At 35.2% G+C, this 21057-nt stretch overlaps 4 protein-coding genes and 3 pseudogenes across 9 annotated transcripts; 3 read left to right on the forward strand and 4 right to left on the reverse strand.

Annotated features, from left to right (window-relative positions):
* The first annotated feature begins 2093 nt into the window (after window positions 1-2093).
* LOC109126037 (cyclin-dependent protein kinase inhibitor SMR4 pseudogene) lies at window positions 2094-2602 on the forward strand (annotated as a pseudogene). Its single transcript, XR_015563633.1, has one exon. The product of XR_015563633.1 is annotated as a cyclin-dependent protein kinase inhibitor SMR4 pseudogene (transcript).
* A 3881-nt stretch (window positions 2603-6483) lies between these two features.
* Window positions 6484-7272, reverse strand: LOC104709989 (uncharacterized). The gene has a single exon (XM_010426516.2). It carries the CDS (start codon window positions 7270-7272, stop codon window positions 6484-6486), a length of 789 nt encoding a protein of 262 aa, XP_010424818.2.
* A 264-nt stretch (window positions 7273-7536) lies between these two features.
* On the forward strand, window positions 7537-8118 carry LOC147940588 (uncharacterized). The gene has a single exon (XM_087461357.1). It carries the CDS (start codon window positions 7537-7539, stop codon window positions 8116-8118), a length of 582 nt encoding a protein of 193 aa, XP_087317483.1.
* Window positions 8119-11787: 3669 nt separating this feature from the next.
* Window positions 11788-12577, forward strand: LOC147940589 (uncharacterized; annotated as a pseudogene).
* Window positions 12578-12608: 31 nt separating this feature from the next.
* On the reverse strand, window positions 12609-14247 carry LOC104708928 (protein FAR-RED-ELONGATED HYPOCOTYL 1-LIKE-like). 3 transcript variants are annotated; one of them, XM_010425586.3, is made up of 3 exons: window positions 13498-14247; window positions 12899-13398; window positions 12609-12792 (listed from the first exon to the last, which is right to left on the reverse strand). In XM_010425586.3, exons 2-3 carry the CDS (start codon window positions 13380-13382, stop codon window positions 12719-12721), a joined length of 558 nt encoding a protein of 185 aa, XP_010423888.1. In that variant the 5' UTR covers window positions 13383-13398; window positions 13498-14247; the 3' UTR covers window positions 12609-12718. The 3 variants fall into 3 exon arrangements, with proteins under 3 accessions (XP_010423888.1, XP_010423887.1, XP_087319162.1); XM_010425585.3 differs by having other exon boundaries at window positions 14067-14225; XM_087463036.1 differs by having other exon boundaries at window positions 13492-14218.
* A 362-nt stretch (window positions 14248-14609) lies between these two features.
* On the reverse strand, window positions 14610-16363 carry LOC104708927 (aspartic proteinase PCS1 pseudogene; annotated as a pseudogene). The gene has a single exon (XR_015564475.1). The product of XR_015564475.1 is annotated as an aspartic proteinase PCS1 pseudogene (transcript).
* Window positions 16364-17762: 1399 nt separating this feature from the next.
* On the reverse strand, window positions 17763-20827 carry LOC104708930 (amino acid transporter AVT1D). Of its 2 annotated transcripts, none has more exons than XM_010425589.3 (11): window positions 20381-20827; window positions 19992-20278; window positions 19672-19886; window positions 19555-19578; window positions 19269-19452; window positions 18940-19159; window positions 18714-18849; window positions 18464-18629; window positions 18284-18327; window positions 18137-18199; window positions 17763-18041 (listed from the first exon to the last, which is right to left on the reverse strand). In XM_010425589.3, exons 1-11 carry the CDS (start codon window positions 20602-20604, stop codon window positions 17946-17948), a joined length of 1659 nt encoding a protein of 552 aa, XP_010423891.1. In that variant the 5' UTR covers window positions 20605-20827; the 3' UTR covers window positions 17763-17945. The 2 variants fall into 2 exon arrangements, with proteins under 2 accessions (XP_010423891.1, XP_010423892.1); XM_010425590.3 differs by having other exon boundaries at window positions 19992-20293; window positions 20381-20511.
* Between the last annotated feature and the right edge of the window lie 230 nt (window positions 20828-21057).

Raw genomic sequence — 21057 nt, forward strand, 5'->3', positions numbered from 1 at the left:
TTGCAATTCAGCTTTTCTCTCAATATAAAAGTATATATTTTAGTGGCAAATAATTGAACTCGTGGATGGATCGTGAAGAAAAATACGACAACAACAACAAAAAACCAATAAACGCAAGTGTCCTAATTAGAAACTTTGGTAACCTTTAAAAATGTTAGATATTTGTATAAAATTTCCTCTCTAATTATATAGTTTAGTGGTTTTTGGAATTACGTGTATAAAAATGTCACTTTGATTACTAGGATTTAAATTATACAATTGGTGTTGCTGATTTTGACTAATTCTAACTCTTTTATTTTCTCCGAACTGTTGCATTTATATCGAGAGCTGCTAGTTGGCATTGATACTGACATCTGTGCTCTCTTTTTAAAATATTTTTTTCCTAACTGTTATTTATGGGTTTTAGGTTGAATTTATAGCTCTACTTAGTCATGTTTTTGTACTTCTTTATTAACTCCAGTTAATCATAGAGATATTAAAATTACCTTTGCGATTTTATATATCCAGCTTAATTATTCAATATGTATATGCATAAATAGATAAATGAAAATATTCTAGTTAATGATGATAATAATAAAGTTCAATAGAGGTTAAAAAAAAAAGTTCAATAAGAGAATAGCTAATTTTAGACAATTTGTTTAAATTACTAAAAAAGTGATTAAAAAAAAAATCTGAGAATTGAATCTGTAAATGAATAATAAATAGCACTATGAGGACTACGTTTTGTTGGTGATGAACTTATATAGTACAGTGGACCTGCAATATTGCTTATCAATTAATAATCTATTAATAAAACCAAAAACTATTGTATAAAATTATTCATAAACACAAGCATCATATAGCCTAAGAGAATATGATAGGCTCTCCATGTTCACATATAAGTTGACATTTTTTCAGTGAAACTACAATTTGCAAGAAATTTTCATTGACAACAACAAGGACCTGCAAACAACTCTGTTTCCACATAAAATTTGTTGTTTTATTTTAAATAATTAAACTCCACAATACGTCTAAGAAAAGAAACTACGTTGTAATTTAAAAACATCAGATTTAAAACTTATCTGAGGTCTAATTTAACTGACGTTGAATCTAGAAGACCGAGTCAAGTGAAAAAGAAAAAAAAAAAGATTAGTACTTATATGACAAGTAGTTGACAACAACGACGAACATGAGGCTACAAAAAGTTTGTTAATTGGATTGGGCCGTTCAAGATTTGTTTGGGTTCTGTATTTAGCCCAATGAACTTTTCTAGGTAGGGCAAAAAAGGTCAAGTGAAGTGTTGTAAGTTGCTAAACTTTTTTTTTTTTTTTTTTTTACTGTGGTAAATTTGCCAACTGTAATTTTTTTGACAATTTCATTACATTTAAGATTTAATATCCATTAAATTTAGATATTAATATTTTTTGAATGGTGCCGTCATCAATACCGAAAGCTATTAATCTTATTAAATACAGTAAACTGTGAGAAAATCAACAATTTTTTTATTAGTATTATTAATTTCTTATTGTGATTTGTGGCTTGGACTTAGGAACTTTAGGACTAGAAAGTAGAAACGTACCGTAAACAAATGACTCTCGGAAATGGTCTTCACTCTGCTGTTCAAGTCAATCATGTGAATTTTGAGGAAATAGACCAAGTGCCTCCCACGTGATTCACTTCCAGAAGCTATTATTTAACAAAACCGATTTTTATTTCGGTTTAATTGTTAAACCGATCGGTACGAAGATAAAAAAGTTTTCGCTGACAAAAAAAAAAAAAAAAGGAAAAAGTCTTTTTATTTTATTTTTTAGAATCCCGCTCAAAGGAGGGACTTGTCGCGCAAGTTCGCGCCGCCACAAACGGAATAAAAATTAAAATAAAGTGGGACAATAACGGTGCGGGTGGGGAGGAGCGTCTGAAACGGTGCGGGTGGGGTCACGCGTTACATTAGTTTACTGCTATTACCCAATAATATGTAACCACGTCACTATTTACAGCTCAGAGTAAGCTGTAGAAAACAAATCTCCACCGTTGGAACAGCTTCGTGAGAAAAAGATTCCCGTTTTTTTTTTAAATTTTGATTATTATATATAAAATAAATAAAAAAGATGTAACCGCCTCTTCTCACACTTCAAAATTTTGTTTTGTTTGTTTTTTCCCTCTTATAAAGATTTCGAAGTGATAAGAAGAAGGAATGGGAATGGAGATGACGGTGGAGAGGAAGACGGAGATGGCGGTGGAGAGGACGACGGAGATGGCGGAGGAAGGATGTACGACGCCGAGAAGCAGGATATATAGGATTCCGGTGGCTTCTGTTTGTCCACCGCCGCCGAGGAAGAAATCCATGGTTGTTAGGAAACGAGATCCGCCTATGAACTGTTATTTTCAACCACCGGATCTGGAAGCTCTCTTCTACGCACAGCCTCGACGAGAAGCTTGCGCTTAGACAGTTTTCAGTTTTTTTGGATTTTGATTCTTCTTCTTTTTGGCTTTTCTAGGGTTTTCTTTTTTTCACCTTCTTCCCTCTGTATATACATGTTTAGGATTTGTTCTTATTGCTTAGATTCAATCATCTGTGTCGAAATTGGAATTTTCTATGATGAAATTGAGATCTGTTTTCGAATTCGAATCTGTTGGCTTGTCTTTGTAGATCTAAAGAAAGATTGTGAAACTCTGGTTCTTCTGTTTATTATTGGTTTTAAGAGTTTGTTTTTGCAATTACAATTGTGGGTGAGAAAGTGAGATAGAGAAACCACTGAACAAAGACAAACATCAAAAGCTTACAGAAAATTGCAGATGACCACTGTGATATGTCTTTTATTTGCTCTGTTCTTTTGGTTACATTGTCTTAGCCTTCCTGTTGTTACATCTGATCAATTTGTTCTGTAAAATGTATTGCTCAAAATTCTTGGATCAATGGTAGTTAGGTTTTTGTGGTAGCTTCTTCGGAATCTGCAATTCAAATGGTGTAAGAATATCATTATCTTAAAACATTGTTGCGATGTGTGACACTAAAAATCTTGACTCTGGTACCTTGTCTTTGCTTTGTTTTCAATAAATTAGTTACCTACCTCGGTTGCCCACCTCACATAGCAGCAGAAAGGATATAATTAATACCCTACTAGATTTCTGAAACCTCTTGACGATCTTTCAACCGTAGAATCGGAGTCGGAACAAATAGATTCCATGTGAGTAAAAAAAGTCTTCAACATGTCCTTGTGTTTTGTGATTTAACTTTAGCACACTGAACTGAACAGTATATATATTGATCTATGCTTGATGTCGCATAACAAGAACTAGAACTTCAGGTTACAATTATAGAGTCTTTAGACATGTGCAAAGAAGGCCTAATGACAAATGCAGAAGAGGAGGTCTCATCACCAGTTTTTGTGTCTGAACATTCTGCAGATTCGATATCTACGAGACAAAAGAGGTAAAGGTAAAAAGAGAAGATTATATCCACAATTTGTAGCTTCCAAGTTTCACATCGTTTAACTAATTTAAGACAGAAGATTTACATTTAAACATACATACCGCTGATAGATCTATCAAAGTACATAATCTAAATCCCCAAGTAAAACTCGGATTGAACAAAGAGCAGCTATGCTAGCTATATTTAAGATTCAAGTCTACTATACCTCTGAAGCCATCAACAAGTTGCAGTAGAATATAAATCTGTCCTTAACACAAACAAAATTCACCTTTAAGCATACTGAGCAAAAGTACCCATCTAAAACACCTCAGAGGCACGATACTTTATAGCTCATGAGTCATGAAAAGGTTTCTAGAAATATACGAAAGCACGTGCACGAGAATGATTCCGATTAGTCGATTACGAGCAGAGGATCTGAGAAACTTTGGAGTCATTTTTTCAGATTCAAGATACTGTACAAATTTTTCGAAAACAAATTTCAGGACTCAATACTAAGATTCATACAAGTAAACCAGAAATTTCTTCTATAATATATATGTTTACACACAGTATATATGCTTCGACAATTCGGAAAATTTGCACAATAGAAAAAACTCTTAAACTATAATTAATTTCATGATACTGTATATTTGTTCCAGATGTTTTTTTTATTGCTTGAATTGCAATAAATGTTTTATCATTTAACAAAACTCAACCAATAAAAAATTACTACAGAATTAGAATAGTCAAAAATTATGAAATTAATATTAAAAAGTGCATAAAAACTTAAGAAAATCTTAGAAAATGAAACAAATAAAAAAGCGTAAACGATCTTATACAATATATTGATACAAAGAGAGTAAAATTTTAAATATTAATTATAAATGGATAAGACCATTAACATATGATTTTGATCTTTTGATAATGATTTTTAAAATCATAGATTTGAATAAGACATTAACAAATAATTTTTCTTGGATTTCCAAATCCATTAAAATGCATGAACCAGTAAAACCTCTTCAACCCATTCATGTCACATATACCAAATTAATATATTTTAAAATAATATTAAGTAGGGTTTTATATTTCACTTAATTAGGAGTAAAATTAGAAAGAAAAAAATTATATAGCTCACACTTTATTTTGATTCGTCATATATTAGCTTACACTATTCAACTACAATTTGTAATATTATTGCCACTACTTAACTACGCTTAATTAGTTTCACGGCCATTTTACAACTTATTTTATTTGTGGACACCATATAATAAAACTCTATTTGGAGTATAATGGAATAATAACATTCGGCTTGATATAGATTCACTTCGATTTAAAATATATATAGAGTCTTATTATCTGGTGTAATAAAGTATTAGCCGTAACAATGTATTATTATATAACGCATCATGCATGCATGCATGCATTCATTATGGAAAAAAGAAGTGCAAAAATAAATAATGGTATGTAAGTAACTAAGTATGAAGTTACGAAAATTTAATTTTAATGCGAGTTGATACTTCGTTAGTTATATGAGATACTCGTGGCGCGTGTAGTTGTGTGTGCTGCTCACTCGCTAGCTAGAAGCGGTTGTAACGGAACGTACGATCATGTATATATGTGTACCTCATATATGCTTCTTCGTCATTTACCACTGCTCATTTCCAAAACCCTAGAGAAAGCAAGAGAGAAAGAGAGAGAGAGAGAGGAGAACGACTGATCAACAAACAAACATGGCGCTCGTGAAATCGGAAACGCACCATTCTTCAAGGTTTGCTTCGCTTTACGTCGGTGATCTTAGTCCAGACGTGACGGAGAAAGATCTCATCGACAAATTCTCCGTGATTGGTCCCGTCGTCTCCGTTCATCTTTGCCGCGACTCGATCACCGGAGAATCTTTGTCTTACGCTTTCGTCAACTTCGATTCATCTTTTAGCGGTAACAAGATGACTTCAACTTTAATTTGATCCCTTCTCGTTTCTTCGTTCTTGGACTCCCGTTTTTGGTTGCAACATGAACTCTCTCATGTTCTTTACTTTTTAAGATTTCTTTAATTAAGTGATTTGGAAGTTGGAGCTCTCTCTCATGTTCGTGTTCTCATAGTTAGTATAAACCCTATTTTTTTGTTAAAACCTTGGAAACTTCATTAATCAATCGCTCATGGATGTAAAACTTGTAACTTTTTTTTTTATTTCTTTAATTAACTGATTTAGGTTTTCCGGTTGATCAATTAAGAATCTGATGACAAATCTTTTTTTCTTGTTTCTTGTTTGTTCTCTGGATTATAGCATCGAATGCTATGGGTTGCTTCAACAACACTGTTTTGAAGGGAAAGGCTATGCGAATAATGTTGTCCCAGACGGATCTTTCAAATCGTCCTCGCGCTGAGGAGAATGGCCAGAGTAGCGATTTCTACTGTATTCGGACTTCATGTGGCTCGGATGAGGCCCGCACAGAGGATTTTACACGTTCTCAAAGAGGTCGGCAAAGAATTCTTAGCCAAGGTACGTACAACACCTAAGGATTCGTGGATGCCAAAGACGTACGAGGATAAAGCTCCTCGTAACAACAGTCTTCTGGTGACACAAGACGTGCCTCAGATTGATCACGATCAGAAGAAGCATTTGAGAAGGAAGAATTCGTCTACTCATCGTTGCCTCTCACTGGTGGGAGAAGTATGTCTCATGCAGGAAAATCTCAAGCAAGAGATCCTCACCAAGGTTCAGTTTCTCACGTTTGATGACGAAGGTGTTCTCGTTGGTTTGTAAAGAAATCTCAACATTTCTCACTATCCTAGTCCTTTATGAGAGCGATTGGCCATGTATTATTTTACTTTTTTTTTTCCAGTTCTGTCATTGTACTTTGAGTCTGCGTGTCTTTGAACATATTCAATAAACATAAATATCGTTTTGTGCTGTCAAACAAAAAGAAATTGTTTTTGTGTGATAAGCGATATTGATTCAAATACAACCAATGGTCAATTTAAATAGATTGCACAAGAAGATTAATAGAAGTTTTTTTTCGTCAAACTAAATTCAATAGGATTTTAAACGATTTTAAAGTTATATTGTTTAATTAACAACGGCATATATACCTTATATATGTATATATTTACAGAATTCATGATATTGTAGAATATATTTTTCTTCTTCTTCCATGATGCGATCAGCCTTCTTCTTCTCTCCTCCAAACAAGTTTGCTATCAATGTTGTCGTCTTGTTTCCAAGCTCTAGCAGAAGCTCCTCTGGCACTTTCTCTCCTTGAGAAACCGGTTCCTCCATAAGATTGAATCCACGAGCCTCACCTTTCTGAACCACGACAGGACTTGGTGCTTGAGCAGTCACACTGTTCCTCACTGGATTTGAAAAGAACTCCACTAACCTAGTAGCGGCTTCTTCCATCACTTCATCTTTCTCAGGCGTAGCTTCCTTAGCTTGAACCGCGCCATTGCTCATATGTTGCATTAATGTTAAAGCTTGAGCATATTCATTAATCTCCGAGTCAGTAGTGACAACAGCAGCATCCTTCATTGGTTGACCAATAGGGAGATCAGGTTGATCAGTTTGGTTATTTTTGATCTCTTCTCTTCCATACATTCTAACAAGAGGAGCCACGTCGTTTTCTGGAGTGACCGGTTTGACTCTGTCCGGTATGAAAACGAGACCTCTGAGTTTGATGTCACTGTCTTTAACCTTAACGTTCAGGAGATAGCCTGCGTCAAAGGATCCTTCGACCACACCAGAAACCTCCTTTCCCACCAAATTCGTTTCCGGTTTTGGAGTTGAGGTTTCTTCTTTGCGAGTACGACCTCTTTTTCTCCTCGCCAAGCCGTCATTAGCTGCCGGAGGAGGTGAGTTGATGGTGTCTTGATTCTGATGACTCATCCTTCTCTCGGACACGCGACGCAACAAAACCACACGAAATGGTTCTTTAAAAACTCAGAAGCGTTTGTTAATCACAAACATCATATCATATGTTTGTACTTACTTATCTTTCAAGAATTATCGTGCAAACTAATTTGAACAATTACCATGTTAGGGAAAAAAACTTGTATCCAAATATTATTTTAGAAAATCTGTAAATTAAATTAACTGGAAGTCATGAACAAAAAATGTATAATATGAAATACTATAAAAGGCACCATTGACATGGGTATTAGTCTTCATGCCACTGTTGCAGAAGCTCTCACTCATAGACAACGACACCATCGAGTGGATTATTTGAATCAGATAGAAAATGCTCTGCTGACCATTCGAAGCAGGGGACTTGTTGAAGCAGAGGACGTTGTTCTATGGAAAGGAAAAGGGGACAACTTCAAAACCAAATTTAGCACCAAAGACACCTGGGAGCACACTCGGACTCATGGTCAGGAAAAATCATGGGTAGTTGGAGTGTGGTTCTCCCAGGCTACACCAAAATACTCCTTTCTGGTCTGGGTTGCCACACTGAACCGCCTAACTACCGGGGACCGTATGCAGCACTGGAACACTCGGATTGACATCTCCTGTCCCTTATGCAAAGCCACACAAGAATCTCGAAACCATCTGTTTTTCACCTGTCCCTACTCGACAGAGGTGTGGACAGGTCTTATCTCCAAGTTGCTTGTTAATCACTTCTCTACCGACTGGGACACCAACATGGCTCTCCTTGTTGACACCTCGTTGGAGAACTCTACCCTTTTTCTGCTCTGTTATGCATTCCAAGCCTCACTCCACTCCATTTGGACATAAAGGAACAACCGTCGCCATGGGGAAGCTCCGATACAGTCCACTATGCTTGTTAAACGTCTAGATCGCCAAGTCCGCAACAGATTGTTATCGCTCCACGACACAGGGAACTTCACTGGATGTATGGAGAGATGGTTAGCTTCACGTTAAGGCAATCCTGTCCTCTTCTATCTGTTGTAAATTAAAGTTATAGTCTTCTTACAGTACTTTTTCAAATTTATGCTGCACTACATGTAACAACGTATTTTTTTTTGAATAAAATGGAAAATTTATTCGAAAAAAAATACTATAAAAAAATATTAAAGAGTAAATATCAATAGTCAAAAATTAAGAAATAGATTAATGACCCACATTAAAGGGCGGAAAACCCCATTTTGAGCATTTTTCTGTTTAAATTTTTTGCACTATATATACGTGTACTGAATATATTAATGGCCCACATTAAAGGGTTTCGGCTAGACACTCTTAGTAATCGAAACAAAAAATTTTAATTTTAAAATATTTATATGTGTGCATACAATTTTACAATTCCAACTAGCTAATCAGACCTCGGATAATTTTACAAGCATGTATGGTGACCATCATATAAACTAATCCCATTAATAAGTCAAGTTAACGCTAAGATGCTAAGATATCACATTAATAATCCAAGCTAATGCTAAGACATCACATTAACAAGAAGAGTATCTCTAATCCATTTCTATTTTTTTTTTCTATAAATAAAGAAAAAATAACAATCTATTTTATAGGCAAATTTTATTTTAATCTACCTCTATTCTCACCTCTAAAATAGAGATTGTTTGGAGAAAAATCATCTCTATTATAGAGTTTCTAAAATATATTTTTATGTTATTTTTCAAAAACATCCTTTGGTGTTGTTTATTTGTAAAAATATTATTTTTAATATACAAAATAACATATATTATTGTCAAAAAAACATATATTAATTGAAATTAATGCTAAGATATCAGTGATTTATGATGATTTGTTTTTTAATGCTACTAGAATTTACCCTGTGGTACACCACGAGTCAATTATTTTTTAAAAAACTTTTGTATATAATTTAAATGATTTTGTATTATAGGTAAATCGAGTTTCTTTGATTTTGAACATAAATGTTATAGAGTTTTATAAATTTTGAACAAAATTGTTTTATTTGTACGTGTTATTTGTATGCTTCGTCGTTAATAAAATTAAGTAAAAATTAGGAAAAAAATCAAATTGAGATAAGATCGCACAATTAACCCTGGATTTGAGAGTTGTTTGTTAATAACAATTTGGTAACCTAAAAACCTCAATTTGTGTGCAAATTTCAATTTCGACTCGATCAAAGATGACGTTTAGAATCATTTTATATTCAATCTATATGTTTTCTAAACTAACTCTTTGTTTTTGTATTTTCTGCAATAACTTCGTATAAACTTTTTTTCTACTATTAGTTAGATATAAAATATTGCGAGCAGATGCAGAAGAACAATATTATTCTAAATTCACTATGTTCATGCTTTGTAGATTTCACTTGTATAATCACTTCATGAAAATGGAGATGGAGTCTTCGTAAACATATCCAGACGAAGATTCTTCTTTCTTCTTTTTCCATCTTAGTTGTTTTATAGTGGAATATTATACATATTGTGTATCTTGCAAGAACGGTGATAGAAGAGTGAGGCCATCATAGGGAGTCTGTATATCATTAAGAATTAAAATAAAACAAATCAGTGGAGTGTATAAATAGTAAACCAATATTAACGAACAAATGAAAGTACACTTAAGAAATGATGGATTCACATGAACTTGTGAGCATTGAATAAGTTGGATAAATTTTTTGTACCTTAAATATTAATAACTCAATTGTTATAAACATGATTAAATATAGTTCCTATTTTATTTTTTTTTTTGCAAAAATGAAAACCTTGTTTAAATAAATTAGCGACTATCCCATCAATTAGCGACACAGAAATATAGTTCCTAGGTAAATGACGACTATCCCATCAGAGTCGGCACAAGGTACATGGCACTCTCTCACTGTTTGAATAAATTAGTATTGAAAAATAATGTTATCACGTATACGTAAATATGGCTGATAATTATAAGATTTAAAAAACAATTAACTTACGTTTCATCTCTCATTTCGAAATCAAGCTTATTAGTTGTCTTGTTGTTAAGCTCAAGTCAATCTCTCCAATGTTGAGGATTTGCCCAATCACATCTACAATTTTTTTAATGAGATTTAGACATTAGTGTTGAATGAGAATTCAACAAAATTTAAACACATATTAGAAATAAACTTACCAATCAAAATGTTAGCATTTAGATAAACTTAACCAAGGATAAGTAGTTTGAATCAGAGATAGGATCATTGTGTGTATTGTCCATGAGTAGAAAACTTTGACATGAACTTGCCAAGCTGTATGGACATATGTGTCTTAGATAGGCCAATGAAGCGGCCATTTTCAATATATGTATTTAGTTTGGTGGCTTAGGTGGTCGTCGTGAATGACACATATATATAGTGTTTGAGATGATGATAGGGTTTTGGTATTGTGAGTTGGTTCAATTCGCAAGTTTAGAAGATATTATAAGATCCGAAGTGTTTTGATTTAGGTAAGTTTAATAAGGTATATACTTAAAAAATGCTCGGCTGTAGTTATGAAAGTCATATGTTTAATGCTCGATTGCCATATTATAGGAAGATTGTATATTGAAGTACTATAAACGATTGCGAGATTTGTGCAAAATTTAATCTCTAATTTCTATAAATTTTACTGTGTTGCAATATTTTTGGGGTTTAAACCATCCGGATTTTACTTGTTGAGATTCCTACTGATTAAATGCATATTAATAAAGGATTTCGTGTATATATATTTCCTTATATGTTTATCTTGGAATTTTGTAGGATTAATTAGACTGTTAGTAATTAAGGATTTAAAGAAAGATCTGATTAGTGTAATCGGGTTTTAAATCAAAATTTAAAACCCACCCGATATGTAAGTGTACACAATTAACTTTAATGAGCTTTGAATAATTGATTTAACATAAGGCTAGTTGTAAAAATCGTTTAGAAAATAAGAAGATGTCACATAAATGTACTCAAAAAATGTTAAGATAAATTGGGATTGTAATCATTTGTTAATCAAATTTGGTTGTGTCATTTAAATTTAAGAGATCATACAGTCTCTAAAAATCTATTAAAATAGGTTTGGAGATTTTTATGGGATTAAAAATTTAATGCGTAGAGTTGTTTTTGGAAACATCGAAATGTATAGATGTTGTCAAGCTATTTATGACAATAAATATATCAAATTATGTCGATTTAAATAGTTACATTAATTGAGTTTTTACAAAATGTTATTTTAAGAAAATTATTAGGAATTAATGTTGTAAATAAAACAAATTAAATAAGCAAAACTTAAAATATAGAAACTAAAATGTACATAAAAAATGTGAATATAGATTTATATAACAATCCTCTCTTGTAAGATATTTGTACATATATTTTTGGGTTGATTTGGTAAACTGGGGTCGGTTTATTATGCGGATATTCTCTGTTTTTTTCTTTTCTTCCTAAGATATTCTCTATTTGTTTGAGCTTAGGATTATCTTGTCTGTACTTAACATATATTAATAATAATAAAAAATTGTAATACTCAAATACCAAGTCTACTTGACGTACTCTCGTGTAATCCCTATATATCTTCTCATCTCTCACTGCTGAGAAAATATGGGGATCATATCATCTACGGATCTGAAACCGGAGCACAAATCTCAAAACAACAACCAATCCCCGTCCGTAGGAGTTTCCTCAAGCACTTGGCGTAGATATGATGATTTCATGAAAGGTGGTGGTTGCAAAGAAGTATTTACAGATTTTTTAGATTGCGTGTATGAAGCTGAAAAGAAGAAGGAAGTTATAGGTCCGTGCTACCCGATGCTCCAGAAGTGTATGGAGGCTCACTCGGATTACTATCAGCCGATCCTTGCGTCAGATAAAAAAAACTGTGGAGAAAGGTTTGTACGAAGGCCTAATGAAAGCTGTACTGCCTTCAACGGTTTCCCTAGATGAACTAAGCGAAGAGGAAGTCGAGAGGAGCATTACAACATTCATGGAAGGAGGTTCTTGCAAAGAATCATTTACGGCTTGGAATGTTAATTGCAATTTCATTGAGGAAGCGGGGAAGAACGAGGAAGATTTGGTTACCAAGTGTGCGGGACTCTTTGGGACACTGCAAAAGTGTGTGAGTGATCACTCTGATTACTATCATCCAATTCTCGCGGCGATAAAAGCTACTGAGGAACATGCACTGAAGGATCTCGAAGCTCTATTCTCGAAACCAAGCTGAGGATATGATTTATAGGATTTTGGTTTTTTTTTTTCTTTCTTTTCAGTAAGTGGTTAAGGGAAATAAACAATGCGAATTAGTTTCAGTATTTGTGTTTTAACACTACATAGTATTGAACGTGACATCCATGGATCATATAGTTGCAACAATGGGGACATGTAAAAGGTTTTTATATGTTTCTAACCAAAAAAAACAAGGTGAAATATTTACATAAATATTACCGTGATTAGTTATACTGATACATATCTAGATTCATGTTGTTGTTACATCATAAGTGTTGAAAAGTACTGCTCAAACTCTTGATCAATGGTTGGTTTCGCTGTAGCTTCTTCAGAATCTGCAATCCAAATGGTGAAACAATATCACAAATGAATCTTCAAGACAGTCTTGCAATGCATGACACTAAATCATTACTCTTGTTCAGCTTTTCATTGATTACTTACCTTGGTTGCCGACACTCCACCTTGCAGAAGAAAGAATATAAGAACCCACTGGATTCAGAACCTCTTGAAGATCGTCTTCAACCGCTAAATTTGAGTCGGCACAAATGAATTCCATGAGAGTAAAGTCTTCATCAGCATCTTCTTGTGCTTTGTGATCAACTTTGGAACAACAGGACTGTTCTATGCTCGATGTAGCATAACCTGAACTAGAACTTCCGGTTGAACAAACAGAGTCTTTAAACATGTACAAAGAAGGGCCTGTAAAAGATGCAGAAGAGGAGGCCTCCTCGCTGTTGGTTTTTGTGTCCTCAGTGGCATAAGAGCACTCTGCATATTCTATGTCTGATGATTGACATGAAGAATCAAGACGAGAAGCTTGTTGCTGATCCAGACAAAAGTGTTTTGGCAGAGGTAACAAGTCTGATTCTTCAGCACGTACTTTTCTCTTTTTGCTTGAGTCTAGAGATTCCACAGCAACTATCATCGGATCGTTGATATCACTGAAAGCATAAATACGGTGTAGTAAAGGTCATAAATTTGACTTTTGAGGCAAAAGAGGTAAAAGATAAAAAGAAGAGTAATAAATACTCAACTCATACCATAAATGGTCATATCCATATTAGTAGTATTCACACCATTTAACAAAAGACAAAACATTTATCATCAATACCACTGAGATGAAGAGAAAGGATCACAAATCTTGCTAGTCCAGAATCTAAAATTTGGATAAGAGCAAAGATAAGGTATGCTCTGGGTGTACTTAAAAGATTGAAGTGTTGAGTATCTCTTAAGCCATCAAACAACAGGTTGAAGTTGAAATACACAATTCACCTTTAAACACAGCGAGGAAAACCATCAAACACCTTACAGACACCATACTATAATATAAGAGCTCAGGAAGTTACAAAATTCACTAAAAAATAAAACTTTCCGGAAACATACGAAAGCAGAACACACGACAGAGTAGTAGTAGTGATGTTTCTGAGAAACGTGGAGTGATGTTTTCAGACTCAAGATACGTGTTATTTGAAATCAAGTTTCAAACTTTTACATAGATATTAATACAGTTGAATTTGGAAAAGTTAAAAGCAAAAGAAGAATTTTTTTTGTGTGTGTGTGTGTGTGTGTGTTCGTGAGATGTGATTGAAAAGAAATTAAAAAAAGAAACCTATGATCCAGAGATGGGCTACAACACTCATCTGCATCATCCATGATTTTCAGAAGATGCTACCAAGATTCCTCCAAAACCCAGAGATACTTTGTTGTTTGGTGATGATGACTGATGAAGTTTGATGATTATGTTTTGTGTCTAGTCTGAATAATTTACATTATTCAAATGAATTTGGTTTAAAGAGAGAAGGAAAGGAAAAACGCAAATCCGTGTTCTCAAACAGCGGCGACTGCAACTCACGCCCTGAGCTGGCGAGAAACCATTGGCTAGTGAGGGAGGCCCGCACGTGCAACGGCGCGTGAGCCAAACATATTTTTAAGGAAAAGACAGTACACCGCGTGATCTTCCCACGTGGGAGTGAGACTACTGTGGACCCTTGTGTTTATATAACACGTCAGCAATTTGTGTGAACTGTCATCTGTCTGCCAAAAATAAAAAACCTTTCGTTAAGGGCCTTCTTTTTTAGGGAAATTAGTTGGGCCTCACTTGTACTCCATCGTCCAACAAACGTCAAAACAGTTTCGCGATTTTTAAGATTAATTTTTGTAACACACAAAATTGATGATGATTATTAAAGATTGTGAGAATTTAAAAAAACCCTAAAAAAAAAAAATTAATTACGCAAAGAGAGTAAGTAAGAAGTAAGAACCATGTCAAAGACTCAAAATCAAACAGACAGCTAACTACTAACAAGTAACAACAACTCGAAGTTATTACCCCATCCCCGCACGTGAACGAGTCTCACTCTACTCCATTTACTACGTTGGCAAAAAAAACTATAATTACACACGGGTGGTTATATTTATGGATTACGATCCGATTCCAAGTCTCTGGCCGGATACATCACATTGTACCGGAGCTAAACCGATTCTTGATCTCTGTAGATCAAATTCGATCCACATGTTCTGCTGATGATGATGTCCAATCACGTATGCCTCCATTCCCATAAGATCGGAGTTTCCAAATGTGAAACAATATACCGAATCGTTCCCAACCGTGAGATGCGGGACTCGGTATAATAGCGGCTGACCCGAAACCGCTATCTCGGCTCCTTCAAAAACCAGGGAAACCATTGGTAACCGGTGCAGAATCCCGGTCCGCATTCGGAATGGTGAAATCCGGTAACACAAATCCATGGTTCCTTGGAAAACGAAATCGGGGTCATCGTAAACCGTTAATATCCCGTTTGTCCGGTTTAAGAAATCGGATCGAAGCGCAGTGTAAACCGGACCGAGCAAGAAAGTAAACTGAGTACCGGAATCAACCATGGTTTGGCCAGCACCGGTATGATCCGGTACGAGAACCGATTTAGGGATGGGTAAAAGATTGCCGTTAACTTTAATCCCCGTGAGCTGGACGGTGTAAGCGACACGGTCGAAATAAGGCAGCGGCGTCGACATCCGGATTAACGGCGTGTAATTTAACGGCGTTAACCACGTGAAGTTAGAGTCGCCGAGGAGAAGGAACCCGGGGAAATCGTCGGTGCCGGAGATGCAATACGAGAACTTGGGGAAACCCATCTGAGATATGAAAGAGAGAGATCCACGGTTCATACCCAATAACCCGGTCGTTTTGTAGTCTTCTTCCGGGTCGGATCCGGATACGGATCCCATACACCCGAAAATGAGGTTGGAGTCGTTGGTGGAGTTTCCGAAGTGGAAAATCTCGGCGGCGAGGTTGCCTTCGGAGGAGGAAGCGTCGGCGTAGGAAAGAGTGGCGTGGCAGAGTTTGTCTGAGTCGCAAGAAGCGGGTATGAGGAAGTCTCGGGTACGGGTACGGCAAGTGGGTGAGGAACAGGGGACTGGGGAATAAGAGGAAGAACGGGTCGGGTCGAAATTGTTAACCGGGTTTGGGTTAGACGAACGGTTGCAGCGAAGCCAGGAGAGTTCGCTGCCAGTGTCAATGACCAAGGAGATGTTTTGAGGAGGAGTGCCGACGGTGAGAGTAACGGTGAGAGTGACGTTGTGGTGAAAATGGAGTTTGTCGGTGGGTCGATGATCCGTTGGAGTTATTCGGGTCTTTAGAGGCAAAACAAGTGTTTGAGAATAAGAAGAAGAAGAAGAAGAAGAGAAACATTTATGTGTTCTAATGAGTAGAATAAGAAGAAGATGAAACAGAGGATGTAATCTTGAGAACATGATGAGAAGTATTTTGATTATTGTAAGTTTGTGTGTTTCTTGCAAAACAAAACTGAGTATATGTGGTTAGTGAAGTTTGATGAGTTTGGTGCAAGTTCACTGAACAAACAATGAGAGATGTTTTGTTCTTTTCAGCTGGAAAAATATCTCTGTTTTTGTTTTATTTTTTCTTCCATGAAAATAACATATATTATTAGTGACTTTTTTTTCTTTCTTAAATTGTTATAGAAAAAATTAATTTCACATAATATTCTGCAAATATTATCTATCGCTGTCATCATTTTCTAATATCAAAATTGTGTTTTTGAATGAATTCCGAATTTCCTTTATTATTTGTGTTACTTTAGGTTTAATAATCGTAAAAAGTAACAAATGTATGTTGGTTATGAATAATTAAAATTTCTGTTGGTATTTAATATGAAAACTTAATTTGCAAGAGTACGACACTGGGCACATATGACATGAACTAATCAACATGATAGAAATTTTGAATAGCATATAGTTTCAGTCTGATGATTTTTTAATGTGTGGGGTGTAGAGTGGAAGGCTCTATAACTGAGGCAAATAATTAAGGGAATGATTTTAAATAGTATTTAATCTCTTCATTAAGGTTGAATTCTGTTTTACTTAAACTCATTAATTTTAAGCTTACACTTCTGTTTAAAAAAAAAAAAAATACATAAGCATGTGTGTTTACCTTGGTTTCGTCAATGAATTGGCCATGGAAGTTTGGACGGTGGGCATATTAAAAAACAGTCCAATGTTTTCTCTATATTTTTTAAATTATTTTTCTTCTAATCATTTTTATCATGAGACTAGTGCAACACATCTTGGGAAATTTATATCTTCGACTTGTAACAGTAAGCATTGCATGTGATACGGCTTGGATCCCATGTTTAGATGTAAAAACCTAAACTTTTCAGTCTATCATTATATTCACTTTTTCCAAACCATTTTGAAACAAATAATTAATCTACTAAATAAAGAACAAACGAACTGTAAGATGAACTAATGAACTTCATAATGTTTACTACTTTCGTGAAATGGAATAAAAATGATGGAAAGAAAAAAGAGTTTAAAGATGTGACATTCACATGGAAATAGACTTTTTAGATTGAGAAGTATGGTAGCACATGTTGTTTGCCTTGCTGTTTTTAGGACAAAACCCCATCATTTATGAGTTGGGTCCATTTTTATTGAATCCTGCTCCAAATCAGGATACCTTCACTTACCCAATCAATACTGTCAACTTCTTATCACTTGCCCACTAGGTTGCTCGTGTGAATTCACAATATTTTAGGTTCTATCTTGTACTATGCAATTATAGCATATGATAGAAATATGTATATGTAGGTTTTATAGTTTCATTTTCAAATTAAATTTAAATACTCTAGTCTCTTTTATAATACTGATATATAAGTTCTGGTCAGTGTAAAAGTGGCATTAATCTAGTAATATACTATAGGTTTAAGTAAGTTCAGATCAGTGGTCAAAATTTTAGAGAGAATATTGATGATTGCAGTTCGCACTTCGCAGGACCAATCATTTCAACGAATTTTGCCGCCAATGAATAATGTATATTGAGTTTCTGCTAAATGAAAACCATGATACATATGAATGATACATTTTGTGACAAATTTTAAATCCAAACGGTGGGACTATCTTTTGGTTTCGTCTCTATATGTTTTCTAAAACCAAAAAAAAACCCTGAATAAACCACGATCGATGTTGCAGTTAGTCATGTCATTTGACTGGCTAATCTTGAGATAGCCGAGTAAGTACCACAACAACCACTCACCAACCCGAAGAGTATAATGAATACGCATAATCCAATCTGAACAAATGAATCACACAAAGAAAAAGAAAAAACGGTTAAAAGTTTACTAAAATTCTCAAGAGAATCAAATGCTATAGTGGATATGTGCTTACTTGTGTGTTGCTTAATTTACCCTTGAGGATACTGAGATAACACAGACATGGAAAGATAAGAGCCTGCAACAGCAACAACAACAATAAAAGGTCAGTGGTTTAATCAATATTTTTAATTTCAATTTTATTTGAGATGGAAGAACTTACCACAAGCATTGCAAGGAAGGATCCGATCAGCGCTGCCACGATAGCTGTAATAGAGAATATTTGATTAGAGAAGCTATGGTGAGATGTGTTTCTTGCACATGAAGTTAGAGAAAACGCCAGTTTTGGTAACTTTCTTGGAAGTGTAAAAAAAACAGGGCATCAGAGATATATAGACATTACCGAAGAAAGGAACTGAAAGAGCAACCACCAAAGTAGAGGTAACTAGGGTTGTTCTGAATAATATCGATACACCATGTGATCTCATCTTAGACATAGGAATAAGCTCTTCGAGACTCATAACGATTGGGGTGATTGTTAATGCGTATTTTGTCATAGGTGTGATGACCTAGAAGGTTAAACAAAATTAATTTCTGGTTATACAAGTACAACTAACTATATACAGAGAACATAAGAGAATGTTGTATTTTACCGCTGTCCAGACCGCAACTTTAGATGGAAAGAATTGCTTAGGCATGTTTAATGTAAACTGTGATTCGACGGCTTCGCCAAACATGGTGTAGCCGCAGATTGCAACAGCTATATACAAGAATGTGCAGAAACTAAAGCTGCATAAGAGAAAAAGGACAGCAAAGGAGCAAGTCAATTAGGGCTCATAATGAAACAAGTAAGGAGAGGTTTCTGTAGTTAGAACTTACCAGATGACTAAGACGAGAGGAAACTTTGAAGGATCTTTCATAGAAGAGTAGATGTTAGGAAAAACCGAATGACCCGAGTAACCAAAACCGAAAATTCCTATAGCGACAGGTAAGTTATTGAAGTCAAAAACTTTTCCTGTTGCATGAAACCCGATTCCATCGACCACACCAATCCAGAAGAGGCAGAGACCGAGCAAGATTGACGCCAAGACTCCACCAACTAGATTATATCACAGTTTCAAAACCGCAAGAACGGTCCATCCATTAGATTATATAAGTCAATCGAGGAGATAAACTAAAACAGAGATTATAGTGGGAAAAAACCAAACCTGAAAGGTAAGAAAGCAAGCTAAGATCTTTTAGCCAGACTGTTGGAAGAACAAGAATAGTGGTCAAGATTGCAAAGATCTGAGAAGAGTCTAGTGATATCCCTGAAGCAATGCTTAATGAAATGTTTGGGAATAGTCCTGATAAGTTATCGCTCATCATGATTATGTATTCCACACAAGCTGCCTATTTATGGACACAACAAAGTTACAATTAACAAAACAGAGTTAATGGAAGAATCCAAAGCTGTGCTCTCAGACTACATATACAGAGAGTAATCAAACTTACGTACAACTCCACGTACAGAAGAATCTGCAATTCAAGAAACAGAACAAAAACCTAAGCTTCAGTTTCAAGAAAGAGAATCTACATATGAAGGGATTGTTGGATCTGAAACAAACTTACAGAGATGATGAAGCGACCAGTGATTCCAAAGGCGGCTTGACCAATGTCTGGGTAAGTTTGAAGACCAGGAGAACTTTCTAGACATCTCTTCATGAGAACACCTGTGTAGCAAGTGATGACTCCGAAGAACAAGAGTATGAGCAAACCAAGCCATCCACTTTCTTTTATCGCATAAGGCATTGTTATTAACCCTAATCCACACAGAACATTGGTTCCTGAAAAATAACAATGATTGTGGAAACATCAAGTTCTACAGTTTCATATGTTCCCCAATTCAATCAGACATTAGCAACCATCATTAGTGATTGAGAGCTATGTACCGTTGAGGACAGATTGAGAGAAAGAGCAGAGGTTAGTTTCCGGTACTGGAAGATCGGTGACGGAGAGCTTGAGCTGAGATGAAGGGTTGAAGGGTGAGATGGTTTCGTCTTTGTCAGGAACAGGTTGAGAGAGAAGTGGTTTGCTTGGAGAAGAAGAAAACGAATCGGTGAAGGAAGATTGTTGTTGTTGCTTCTTCTGAAAGGAAGAGACTAATCTCCTAGAACTGCCTCGAGGCATGAAACTCACGGTAGGTGGAGTCATTCCGGACAACAAATCCATTGATTGTCTGAAACAAATTCATCTGAAAAATGTCTGAAATTTTGTAATCCAAAGAGAATTGCAAACATACAAAAACAGAGGAAATTGATGATTTTGTTCTCTTTTTTACCGATAGCTTTGTGGCCATGGAGGATTTGAGACATCGGAGAGATTGTTCTCCGAACGGTCTCGAGATAAGGGAGAGGAGGAATCAGAATTCGCTCCGCCTCTACGATACTCACCGTCTTCACCGTCGTGTTCATCGTCGGAACAAGCAAGGTCTGCTTGGTTTTCTTCGTCATCAGTAAGAAACGAATGGTCTCTGTCGTGTAAGAATTCTTCGTCGAGTTTCATCTTCTTTTTGTCTTTTTTTTTGTTTCTTTCTCAATCTGAGAAGAAACGTAGAAGAAAGAAAAGTGCAGAGAGAGAGAGAGAAGGAGAGAGATAGACGGAGAACGAGTTTTTTGTGTTTCCGGCGAGTCAAATAGATTTCTTCTATATATGGAAACAAAATCAATTTTTTTTTTAATATTTGTTTCCACTTTTTATTTTTAAAATTGCGGTGTAGATTTCATGCTGCTGAGTGCTGACCGTACTTTTGATATTTTTAGGATTCTTCGTATCCTACGAACTTCTCTGTTGACTAACTTCCAAAATTGTATGCTTATCAACACTGCACTGTCCCTAGTCCCAATTTTCAAAATATTCCCAAGAAATTCATTTAAAATTAAGCACCAGTCAATAGTGTCCTTTTGTTTTCTACTTATTTTGGACGTATTTAAATTCATATACGATGCATAAAATAAA

Source organism: Camelina sativa, chromosome 8 (assembly GCF_030686135.1).
Source record: "Camelina sativa cultivar CO46 ecotype springtype chromosome 8, ASM3068613v1".
Taxonomy (NCBI): Eukaryota; Viridiplantae; Streptophyta; class Magnoliopsida; order Brassicales; family Brassicaceae; genus Camelina; species Camelina sativa.

Bases quoted from the DNA above. Each gene is read 5' to 3' on its own strand.
- LOC104709989 (XM_010426516.2), bottom strand. From the start codon at position 7,272: ATGAGTCATCAGAATCAAGACACCATCAACTCACCTCCTCCGGCAGCT.
- LOC147940588 (XM_087461357.1), top strand. From the start codon at position 7,537: ATGGGTATTAGTCTTCATGCCACTGTTGCAGAAGCTCTCACTCATAGA.
- LOC104708928 (XM_010425585.3), bottom strand. From the start codon at position 14,110: ATGGATGATGCAGATGAGTGTTGTAGCCCATCTCTGGATCATAG. The intron at 13,399-14,066 runs GTTTCTTTTTTT...TTATGCTTTCAG, and splicing joins AGCCCATCTCTGGATCATAG to TGATATCAACGATCCGATGA. The intron at 12,793-12,898 runs GTAAGTAATCAA...TTTGGATTGCAG, and splicing joins GTGGAGTGTCGGCAACCAAG to ATTCTGAAGAAGCTACAGCG.
- LOC104708930 (XM_010425589.3), bottom strand. From the start codon at position 20,604: ATGAAACTCGACGAAGAATTCTTACACGACAGAGACCATTCGTTTCTT. The intron at 20,279-20,380 runs GTAAAAAAGAGA...AATTTGTTTCAG, and splicing joins CCATGGCCACAAAGCTATCG to ACAATCAATGGATTTGTTGT. The intron at 18,328-18,463 runs GTAATGTCTATA...TCTCTATTACAG, and splicing joins TCTTTCAGTTCCTTTCTTCG to CTATCGTGGCAGCGCTGATC.